The sequence below is a fragment of the Heptranchias perlo genome, chromosome 7, assembly GCF_035084215.1.
Source record: "Heptranchias perlo isolate sHepPer1 chromosome 7, sHepPer1.hap1, whole genome shotgun sequence".
In the NCBI taxonomy this organism is placed as follows: Eukaryota; Metazoa; Chordata; class Chondrichthyes; order Hexanchiformes; family Hexanchidae; genus Heptranchias; species Heptranchias perlo.
Window position 1 is genome coordinate 94286862 of NC_090331.1, and position 12435 is coordinate 94299296.

The 12435-nt window shown below is 48.1% G+C and overlaps 1 protein-coding gene across 1 annotated transcript in view; it reads left to right on the top strand.

Moving 5' to 3' along the window:
• Positions 1–12435, top strand: part of LOC137324060 (receptor tyrosine-protein kinase erbB-4-like) — a 938904-nt gene that overhangs the window by 705780 nt on the left and 220689 nt on the right. The window contains exon 20 of the mRNA XM_067988230.1: positions 10470–10655. Coding sequence (XP_067844331.1) covers positions 10470–10655 — 186 coding nt within the window. The remainder of the gene's footprint in view (positions 1–10469; positions 10656–12435) is intronic.

The following is a 12435-nucleotide window of genomic DNA, read 5'->3' on the forward strand; positions in this document are numbered from 1 at the left end:
GAAGGACAAGGGCAGCAGGCACATGGGAACAACACCACCTGCACGTTCCCCTCCAAGTCACACACCATCCCGACTTGGAAATATATCGCCATTCCTTCATCGTCGTTGGGTCAAAATCCTGGAACTCCCTTCCGAACAGCACTGTGGGAGAACAGTCACCACACGGACTGCAGTGGTTCAAGAAGGCGGCTCACCACCACCTTCTCAAGGGCAATTAGGGATGGGCAATAAATGCTGGCCTTGCCAGCGACACCCACAGCCCATGAACAAATAAAAAGAAAAGCGCACTCCGTCCAGGTATAACTGAGCATTGAGCAACCAAATAAGCAGTGTTTAAAGGCACATCGGAATAAGAGTAGGCCATTCAGCCCCTCGAGCCTGTTCCATCTTTCAATCAGATCATGGCTGATAAGTATCCCAACTCCATTTTTCTGCCTTTTCTCCATATCCCTTGATACCCTTACCTAACAAAAATATATTGATCTCTCTCTTGAAATTTTCAATTGACTCCCAGCATCTACAGCCTTTTGGGAGTGAGAATTCCAGATTTCCACTGCCCTTTGTGTGAAAAAGTGCTTCCTGATTTCCCTCCTAAATGGCCTAGCTCTAATTTTAAGATTATGCCCCTTTGTTCTGGATTTCTCCACCAGAGGAAATAGTTTGTCTACCCTATCAAATGCCTTTATAATTTTAAACACCTCAGCCTTCTAAACTCAAGGGAATTGAAGACTAGTACGCAACCTGCCCTCATAACTTAACCCTTTGAGCCTTCAAGGCCATTGTATGCTTCTGATGTGCGATGCCCAGAACGGAACGCAGTCCTCGAAATGGGGTCTGACCAAGGCTCCGTACAACTGAAGCATCACTTCCTCCCCTTTCTATTCCAAACACCTTGAGATGAAGGTCAACATCCCATTAACCCATTTGATTATTTTTTGTACCTGTGCACTAGTTTTTAGTGATTTATGTACCCAGACACCCAAATCCCTTTGCTCCTCCACAGTTCCTAATCTCTCACCCTTAAGAAAATATTCTGATTTGTCTTTCTTGGATCCAAAGTCGGTGACCTCACCCTTCCCCCACGTTGAACTCCATGTGCCATAGTTTTGCCCACTTATTTAATCAGCCTTTGTCCCCTTTGTAACTACAATGCCACTTATCTGTAAACTTCAATATACAACCCTCTTTTCCTTCATCCAAGTTATTAATATATATAATGAAAAGCTGAGGCCCCAGTACAGATTCCTGGGGAACATCACTTGTCACGTCCTGCCAATCAGAATGCATTCCCTTTATCCCCACTCTCTGTCTCCTAACTCCCAAACAATTACCGGCCCCTGTCACAGGGTTACCCCAATTTCATGAGCTTTCATTTTTGCTAATAATCTCCTGTGTGGAACCTTTTCAAATGCCTTCTGGAAGTCCATAGACGATTTCCATAGACTCCCTCCTATTTATCATGCTAGTGATCGCCTCAAAAAATTCAGTCAGATTAGTTAGACATTACCTTGGGATGTGAGTGTCGTTGGCAAGGCTGCATTTATTGCCTATCCCTAGTTAGTCTTGTGAGGCCACTTCAGAGGGCAGTTAAAGCGTCAACCATATTGGTGTGAGACTGGAATCGCATGTAGGCCCAAACCGGGTAAGGACAAGTTTCCTTCCCTAAAGGACCTTAGTGAACCAGTTGGGTTTTCACGGCAAGTCGACAGCTCAGAGGGCACTTTTATTGATTCCAACTATTTATTTCCAGATTTTTTTTTGAACTGAAATCAAATTCTCAAACTACCATGGTGGGATTTAAGCTCACCATCTCTGGATTATTAGTCCAGTAACATAACCACTACCACACTACCATAACCCAAAAACCTACCCTTCAAAAATCCATGCTGACTTTCTTTGGTCAGCTCATACTTGTCCAAATGCTCAGTCATTCTGCCACTGATGATAGATTCCAATAACCTCCCCACAACTGATATCAAACTGACAGATCAGTGATTTCCTGGTTTCTCTCACCTTCCTTTTTTAAATAATGGAGAGATGTTTTTCAATCCAAAAGCAGAATTCCCAAATCTGGAGAGCTTTGGAATTGGAAAATTATGACTAACGCAACAGCAATTTCCCCATCTGTTTCTTATAATACCCTTGGGTGGAAACCATCAAATCCTGGAGAGTTGTCTATCTTAAGTCCCGCTATTTTCTCCATTACCATTTTAGGAAATCATATTAATTGCAATAATTTCCTCCCCCGACTTAATTTTAGGTTCCCTTATACCAGTGTTTTTTTTGTCCTCTTCCTTCATGGTGACAACGGATGCAAAATAATAATTTCTGCAGTTGGCCGCTCATGAAAAGTCCAAAACAATTGCTGTGACATTGATTTTTGTTGGGCCAGGAGGAGCATGAATGCTTCTCCTGGGCCCACAGAAATCTTCCCACCCTCTGCAGGTCGAGCAGGGGATTGCCTCCCGCCCTCCCACCCTTGCTTCCGGTTCAGCGTTGCAGAGGAGCTGCTGGATTTTCTGCCCCTCCCCCGATTGGCAAGTTGCCTGTCAGTGCTTATTGAGCAGGGCCAGCTTGCTGATCAAATTAAAATGAGGACTATGGTTTGGGCCACTTGCTGCTGCAGTGATGCTGCCCATTGCCTGCTCGATCGGTGCTACATGTGAAAATCGCAACCAATGCCTCCGCCAAATGGCGCATCTGGGAACTGGAACCAAGCAGATATTGGAGGCACGATTCTGTCATTCCCTGGCAGAGAACATTGAAGTCCTGTTTACTGCCCATAAAATCCCATTTTGATTCCTGAAAAGAGATAAATCAGCCAGTATGTATTGCAGTTTACAGACACCATCTTTGTTTCTGGGTTAGATAGAATGGAATAAAGCAACAAAAAAACACAAACATTTCACCAAGATCAGAAGACAAGTCAAGGATGTGAAAAGGCCATTCACCCACTGAAAGTCCTTTCTCTATAACAACAACAACTTGCATTTATATAGCGCCTTTAATGTAGTAAAATGTCCCAAGGCGCTTCACAGGAGCGATTATCAAACAAAATTTGACACCGAGCCACATAAGGAGATATTAGGACAGGTGACCAAAAGCTTGGTCAAAGAGGTAGATTTTAAGGAGCGTCTTAAAGGAGGAGAGAGAGGTAGAGAGGCGGAGAGGTTTAGGGAGGGAATTCCAGAGGTTAGGACCTAGGCAGCTGAAGGCACGGCCGCCAGTGGTGGAATGATTAAAATCGGGGATGCGCAAGAGGCCAGAATTGGAGGAACACAGAGATCTCGGAGGGTTGTAGGGCTGGAGGAGGTTACAGAGATAGGGAGGGGCGAGGCCTTAGAGGGATTTGAAAACAAGGATAAGAATTTTAAAATCAAGGTAACAAAGGCATGGATGAGGGTTTCAGCAGCAGATGAGCTGAGGCGGCGTGGAGACGGGCAATGTTATGGAGGTGGAAGCAGGCGGTCTTGGTGATCGAGCAGATGTGGGGTCGGAAGCTCATCTCGGGGTCAAATAGGACGCCAAGGTTGTGAACGGTCTGGTTCAGCCTCAGACAATGGCCAGGGGGAGGGATGGAATCGGTGGCTCGAGAACGGAGTGTGAATGGCTTTGATCTTTCCAATATTTAGTTGGAGGAAATTTTTGCTCATCCAATACTGGATGTCAGACAAGCAGCGTGACAAAGCAGGGACAGTGGAGAGGTCGAGAGAGGTGGAGGTGAGGTAGAGCTGGGTGTCGTCAGCGTACATGTGGAATCTGACGTTGTGTTTTCGGATGATGTTGCCGAGGGGCAGCATGTAGATGAGAAATAGGAGGGGGGGCCAAGGATAGATCCTTGAAAGACACCAGAGGTAACGGTGCGGGAGCGGGAACAGAAGCCATTGCAGGTGATTCTCTGGCTACGGCTGGATAGATCAGATTGGAAGCAGGCGAGGGCAGTCCCACCCAGCGGGACGACGGAGGAGAGGCGTTGGAGGAGTGGCCGTCCTTCCTGTGTGAGCCTTTGTACCGAGTGTCGGTAGACCATTTGCTCATCAGCTGAGCAGGAACTGTTCTTATTTGATGTGTACACATTTTCACTGGTACTTGGGTAGCAATTGGGAAAGGAAAACACTGGTTTATTTTGCCCTCCAGACCGTAAAGGCCAAATTTAGCACCTCAACTGCTGGCTCAGCAAACTCATCATTGGGGTACAAACTAACCTGTCACTTGTCTGTGTTGAATGATGCAGACAGATCGAGAAGGATGAGGAGGGATAGTTTATCATGGTCACAGTCACATAGGCTGTCATTTGGAACCATAGAACCGTAGAAAAGATACAGTACAGAATGGGGCCATTCGGCCCATCGTGTCCGCGCCGGCTTGAAGAACAACCAGGTGCCCATTCTAATCCCACCTTCCAGCACCCGGTCCGTAGCCCTGCAGCTTACAGCACTTTACGTGCAGGTCCAGGTACTTTTTAAAAGAGTTGAGGGTCCTTGCCTCTGCCACCAATTCAGGCAGCGAATTCCATACACCCACCACCCTCTGGGTAAAAAAGTTTTTCCCTCATGTCCCCTCTAATCCTTCCGCCAATCGGCTTAAATCTGTGACCTCTAGTTCTTGAACTCTCCACTGGGGGAAACAGGTACTTCCTGTCTACTCTATCTCAGCCCCTCATAATTTTGTACACCTCAATCAAGTCTCCCCTCAGTCTCCTCTGCTCCAAGGAAAACAACCCCAGCCTATCCAATCTCTCCTCACAGCTACAATTTTCAAGCCCTGGCAACATTCTTGTAAATCTTCTCTGCACTCTCTCCAGAGCAATTACGTCCTTCCTGTAATGTGGTGACCAGAACTGCGCATAATACTCCAGCTGTGGCCTTACCAGCATTTTATACAGTTCCATCATTACATTCCTGATTTCGTATTCTATACCTCGGCTAATAACGGAGAGCATTCTGTATGCCTTCTTCACAACCTTATCTACCTGTACTGCCACCTTCAGGGACCTGTGCACATGCACTCCAAGGTCTCTCACTTCCTCCACCCCTCTCAATATATTCCCGTTTACTGCATATTCCCTTTTACTGTTTGCCCTCCCTAAGTGCATTACCTCACACTTCTCCGGGTTGAACTCCATTTGCCACTTTTCCGCCCACTCCACCAACCCATTGATATCTTCTTGGAGTCCAGAGCTATCCTCTTCACTATCAACTACACGGCCAATTTTTGTGTCATCTGCAAATTTGCCAATCATGCCCCCTACATTCAAGTCCAAATTATTAATACATACCACAAACAGCAAGGGACCCAACACTGAGCCCTGTGGCACACAACTGGAAACAGATTTCCATTCGCAAAGACATCCATCGACTTTTACCCTTTGTTCCTGTTACTGAGCCAATTTTGGATCCAATTCGCCACATTTCCCTGTATCCCATGGGCTTTTACCTTTCTGACCAGCCTGCCATGTGGGACCATGTCAAATGCCTGACTAAAATCCATGTAGATAACGTCCACTTGTGACTTTGATAAGAGCCGTTTCAGTACTGTGGCGGGGGCGGAAACCTGATTGGAGGGATTCCAACATGGAGTTGCGGGAGAGATGGGCATGGGTTTGGGAGGTGACAACATGTTCAAGGACTTTGGAGAGGAAAGAGAGGTTGGAGATGGGGCGGTAGTTTGCAGGGACAGAGGGGTCAAGGGTGGGTTTTTTTAAGGAGGGGGTGATGATGGCAGATTTGAAGGGGAGGGGGACAGTACCTGAGGAGAGGGAACCATTAACAATATTGGCTAACATGGGGGCCAGGAAGGGAAGTTGAGTGGTCAGCAGTTTTGTGGGAATAGGGTCGAGGGAGCAGAGCTCTAGTATTCAAACTCTTGAAAAAAAATGTTCAGCTATGATTTGAACATCTGTGAGATCGCCTCTCTGCTGTCCCAGCCGAGCAGACAGACACCCTCTGTATGAAGAAGTGCCTTCTGATAACTGATGTAAATTTTTTTTATTTTTTTTTATTCGTTCACGGGATGTGGGCGTCGCTGGCAAGGCCGGCATTTATTGCCCATCCCTAATTGCCCTCGAGAAGGTGGTGGTGAGCCGCCTTCTTGAACCGCTGCAGTCCGTGTGGTGACAGTTCTCCCACAGTGCTGTTAGGAAGGGAGTTCCAGGATTTTGACCCAGCGACAATGAAGAAACGACGATATATTTCCAAGTCGGGATGGTGTGTGACTTGGAGGGGAACGTGCAGGTGGTGTTGTTCCCATGTACCTGCTGCCCTTATCCTTCTAGGTGGTAGAGGTCGCGGGTTTGAGAGGTGCTGTCGAAGAAGCCTTGGCGAGTTGCTGCAGTGCATCCTGTGGATGGTGCACACTGCAGCCACAGTGCGCCGGTGGTGAAGGGAGTGAATGTTTAGGGTGGTGGATGGGGTGCCAATCAAGCGGGCTGCTTTATCTTGGATGGTGTCGAGCTTCTTGAGTGTTGTTGGAGCTGCACTCATCCAGGCAAGTGGAGAGTATTCCATCACACTCCTGACTTGTGCCTTGTAGATGGTGGAAAGGCTTTGGGGAGTCAGGAGGTGAGTCACTCGCCGCAGAATACCCAGCCTCTGACCTGCTCTCGTAGCCACAGTATTTATATGGCTGGTCCAGTTAAGTTTCTGGTCAATGGTGACCCCCAGGATGTTGATGGTGGGGGATTCGGCGATGGTAATGCCGTTGAATGTCAAGGGGAGGTGGTTAGACTCTCTCTTGTTGGAGATGGTCATTGCCTGGCACTTATCTGGCGCGAATGTTACTTGCCACTTATCAGCCCAAGCCTGGATGTTGTCCAGGTCTTGCTGCATGCAGGCTCGGACTGCTTCATTATCTGAGGGGTTGCGAATGGAACTGAACACTGTGCAGTCATCAGCGAGCATCCCCATTTCTGACCTTATGATGGAGGGAGGTCATTGATGAAGCAGCTGAAGATGGTTGGGCCTAGGACACTGCCCTGAGGAACTCCTGCAGCAATGCCCTGGGGCTGAGATGATTGGCCTCCAACAACCACTACCATCTTCCTTTGTGCTAGGTATGACTCCAGCCACTGGAGAGTTTTCCCCCTGATTCCCATTGACTTCAATTTTACTAGGGCTCCTTGGTGCCACACTCGGTCAAATGCTGCCTTGATGTCAAGGGCAGTCACTCTCACCTCACCTCTGGAATTCAGCTCTTTTGTCCATGTTTGGACCAAGGCTGTAATGAGGTCTGGAGCCGAGTGGTCCTGGCGGAACCCAAACTGAGCATCGGTGAGCAGGTTATTGGTGAGTAAGTGCCGCTTGATAGCACTGTCGACGACACCTTCCATCACTTTGCTGATGATTGAGAGTAGACTGATGGGGCGGTAATTGGCCGGATTGGATTTGTCCTGCTTTTTGTGGACAGGACATACGTGGGCAATTTTCCACATTGTCGGGTGGATGCCAGTGTTGTAGCTGTACTGGAACAGCTTGGCTAGAGGCGCAGATAGTTCTGGAGCACAAGTCTTCAGCACTACAGCTGGGATGTTGTCAGGGCCCATAGCCTTTGCTGTATCCAGTGCACTCAGCCGTTTCTTGATATCACGTGGAGTGAATCGAATTGGCCGAAGACTGGCTTCCGTGATGGTGGGGATATCGGGAGGAGGCTGAGATGGATTATCCACTCGGCTCTTCTGGCTGAAGATGGTTGCAAACGCTTCAGCCTTGTCTTTTGCACTCACGTGCTGGACTCCGCCATCATTGAGAATGGGGATGTTTGCAGAGCCTCCTCCTCCCGTTAGTTGTTTAATTGTCCACCACCATTCACGACTGGATGTGGCAGGACTGCAGAGCTTTGATCTGATCCGTTGGTTGTGGAATCGCTTAGCTCTGTCTATAGCATGTTGCTTCCGCTGTTTAGTATGCATGTAGTCCTGAGTTGTAGCTTCACCAGGTTGGCGCCTCATTTTTCGGTACGCCTGGTGCTGCTCCTGGCATGCTCTTCTACACTCCTCATTGAACCAGGGTTGATCCCCTGGCTTGTTGGTAATGGTAGAGTGAGGAATATGCCGGGCCATGAGGTTACAGATTGTGCTGGAATACAATTCTGCTGCTGCTGATGGCCCACAACGCCTCATGGATGCCCAGTTTTGAGCTGCTAGATCTGTTCTGAATCTATCCCATTTAGCACGGTGGTAGTGCCACACAACACGTTGGATGGTGTCCTCAGTGCGAAGACGGGACTTCGTCTCCACGAGGACTGTGCGGTGGTCACTCCTACCAATACTGTCATGGACAGATGCATTTGCGACAGCTAGATTAGTGAGGACGAGGTCAAGTAAGTTTTTCCCTCGTGTTGGTTCGCTCACCACCTGCCGCAGGCCCAGTCTAGCAGCTATGTCCTTCAGGACTCGGCCAGCTCGGTCAGTAGTGGTGCTACCGAGCCACTCTTGGTGATGGACATTGAAGTCCCCCACCCAGAGTCCATTTTGTGCCCTTGCTACCCTCACTGCTTCCTCCAAGTGGTGTTCAACATGGAGGAGGACTGATTCATCAGCTGAGGGAGGACAGTAGGTGGTAATCAGCAGGAGGTTTCCTTGCCCATGTTTGACCTGATGCCATGAGATTTCATGGGGTCCAGAGTCAATGTTGAGGACTCCCAGGGCCACTCCCTCCTGACTGTATATCACTGTACCGCCACCTCTGGTGGGTCTGTCCTGCCGGTGGGACAGGACATACCCAGGGATGGTGATGGAAGAGTCTGGGACGTTGGCTGAAAGATATGATTCTGTGAGTATGGCTATGTCAGGCTGTTGCTTGACTAGTCTGTGGGACAGCTCTCCCAATTTTGGCACAAGTCCCCAGATGTTAGTAAGGAGGACCTTGCAGGGTCGACTGGGCTTGGTGTTTTGCCGTTGTCGTGTCCGGTGCCTAGTGGTCCGATGCCGGGTGGTCCGTCCGGTTTTATTCTTATTATGACTTTTCGTAGCGAGATTTTACAACTGAGTGGCTTGCTAGGCCATTTCAGAGGGCAATTAAGAATCAACCACATTGCTGTGGGTCTGGAGTCACATATAGGCCAGACCGGGTAAGGGCGGCAGGCTTCCTTCCCTAAAGGACATTAGTGAACCAGATGGGTTTTTACGACAATCCGGTAGTTGCATGGCCATCATTACTGATACTAATATTTTAATTCCAGATTTTTATTTAATTAATTGATTCATCTCTACTTTATAGACATGATGGCCGATTTTCCTGTGATTTGCACTCAGGCAATGCGAGTTCCCTGGATGCAAAGCACAGGAAATGGGAGTGCTGGGTCTCTGCCCCCTTTCCATTGCTCCAGGAGGAGTTGGGGGAGGGATTGTTTGCATCGACCATAGCTTCAGGCTAAGGGTTGCCAGGTTAATGACATTCCAGGCCCCATCTCCTCACTTCAGTACAAACAGAAAATGCTGGAAATGTTCAGCAAGTCAGGCAGCATCAGTGGGGAAAGAAACAGAGTTAACGTTCCAGGTCGATGACCTCTCGTCAGAACTGGAAGATGTTAAAGAATTAACAATTTTTAAGCAAGTACCAAAGCCAGGGAAAGGTGGGGGGGGAGAGAGGGAGGAATGGAGAGGAGGGGAGGAAAGAACAAAATGGAAGGTCTGTGATAGGGTGGAGGGTAAGAGTGATTAAATGACAAAAGGGATGATGGTGCAAGGCAAGGGGGGTGGGAATGGGACAAAATTAAGAAACAAAAGATGGGTCTAGAGCAGCTGTAAATGGCAACAACAGAACCATTACCAGCACCTGCAGTCCCACAAAAAAAATGGGAGCATTGGTTATGGTCTGAAGTTATATTTTAGTCTTTGTTCGCCCATGGGTTTCCCATTTTAAAGAGGGGAGCAAAAGAAGTGGGCCCTCAGCCCCGAGACCCATGGCAGAGGGGCAGCCCGAAACCACACAGGGCCCACAGGTAAGCCACTTTTCTCTCTCACAGAACTGGCACTGAAAGCCTTTTGGCTGCAGTCTGTGGGCAACGGTCTTTGTTGGGGAAGGGGATTAAGGGTTACGGAACCAAGGCGGGTAGATAGAATTAAGATACAGATCAGCCATGATCCCATTGAATGGCGGAACAGGCTCGAGGGGCTGAATGGCCCACTCCTGTTCCTATGTTCCTACGGCTCCAACCTTGGCACCCACGTCCCCTGGGCAAGAGCACTTGCCTTTCCCCCTCTGCTTCCAGGTGCTAGATCTTGGCTGGCAGTGGGTGAGCGTCCAGACCGTGCAAACGACCTGAACCCCATAAATCAGATGATTTCAGGTTGGGTGAACTCCATCTGACGAGTGTCCAGGTGCAGGGCCCACAGGAAAACCAGCCGTACCATCTCTGGTTGCACTCATATAAATGTTGCCTTGATTATTTGGACGGTGTGCATGCTGTCCAGTGCAGGTATGCCCATCCTCCTGGGTTCATGTTTTTGCCTTTGCTCTTTCTCCCCGCAGGAAGCCCTGATAATGGCCAGTATGGACCATCCGCACCTGGTCCGCCTTTTGGGTGTTTGCCTCAGTCCCACAATCCAGTTGGTCACTCAGCTGATGCCCCATGGCTGTCTACTGGATTATGTCCGCGAGCACAAGGATAACATTGGCTCCCAGCTGCTTCTGAACTGGTGTGTCCAAATTGCAAAGGTAAGTGACTCACCAAGAACCATTCAGACAGACGTACCATTGAGGGAAGGAGGGAGGAGAAGTGGACTGTGCTCCACATATTTTTCTTGCAGCCCAACTTTATTTAAAACAATTGTCTGAGCAAGAGGCAAATGCGGATGTTTTGTGAACTCAAACACATATGGCAACAATGAAGGGACACTGAACAGATGAATGGTTTTTAATTGTATTGATCACTTTTCCCAATGGACCAGTTGTTACTTTGTTCTGTCATGAATTTTGATGCTCATTTGATCCTGTGATTTCAGTGGAAGGGCATAAACACATGAACGAATGTATTGCTACAAGCAAAAAATGTTGGACTCAAAATCTCCATTGTTTATACGATAAAGGAGGGATACTGTCTGATTAATGAACTGTCTGAGAGAGGGGCAGGATGTGAGCACATCATACACTGTCTGATAGAGGGGTACAATGTGGGTACATTATACACTGTCTGATAGAGGGGCACGATGTGGGTACATTATACACTGCCTGATAGAGGGGCACAATGTGGGTACATTATACAATGTCTGATAGAGGGGCACGATGTGGGTACATTATACAATGTCTGATAGAGGGGCATAATGTGGGTACATTATACAATGTCTGATAGAGGGGCAGGATGTGGGTACATTATACAATGTCTGATAGAGGGGCATAATGTGGGTACATTATACAATGTCTGATAGAGGGGCAGGATGTGGGTACATTATACAATGTCTGATAGAGGGGCACGATGTGGGTACATTATACACTGTCGGATGGAGGGGCACGATGTGGGTACATTATAAACTGTCTGATAGAGGGGCACGATGTGGGTACATTATACTCTGTCTGATAGAGGGGCAGGATGTGGGTACATTATACAATGTCTGATAGAGGGGCAGGATGTGGGTACATTATACACTGTCTGATAGAGGGGCACGATGTGGGTACATTATACACTGTCTGATGGAGGGGCACGATGTGGGTACATTATAAACTGTCTGATAGAGGGGCACGATGTGGGTACATTATACTCTGTCTGATAGAGGGGCACGATGTGGGTACATTATACACTGTCTGATAGAGGGGCACGATGTGGGTACATTATACACTGTCTGATAGAGGGGCACGATGTGGGTACATTATACTCTGTCTGATAGAGGGGCACGATGTGGGTACATAAAACACTGTCTGATAGAGGGGCACGAAGTGGGTACATTATACACTGTCTGATAGAGGGGCACGATGTGGGTGCATTATACTCTGTCTGATAGAGGGGCACGATGTGGGTACATTATACACTGTCTGATAGAGTGGCACGATGTGGGTACATTATACACTGCCTGATAGAGGGGCAGGATGTGGATACATTATACACTGTCTGTTTGAGGGGCACGATGTGGGTACATTATACAATGTCTGATAGAGGGGCACGATGTGGGTGCATTATATACTGTCTGATGGAGGGGCAGGATGTGGGTACATTATACACTGTGTGATAGAGGGGCAAGATGTGGGTACATTATACACTGTCTGATAGAGGGGCAGGTTGTGGGTACATTATACACTGTCTGATAGTGGGGCACGATGTGGGTACATTATACACTGTCTGATAGAGGGGCAAGATGTGGGTACATTATACACTGTCTGTTTGAGGGGCACGATGTGGGTACATTATACACTGTCTGATAGAGGGGCAGGTTGTGGGTACATTATACACTGTCTGATCGAGGGGCACGATGTGGGTACATTATACACTGTCTGATAGAGGGGC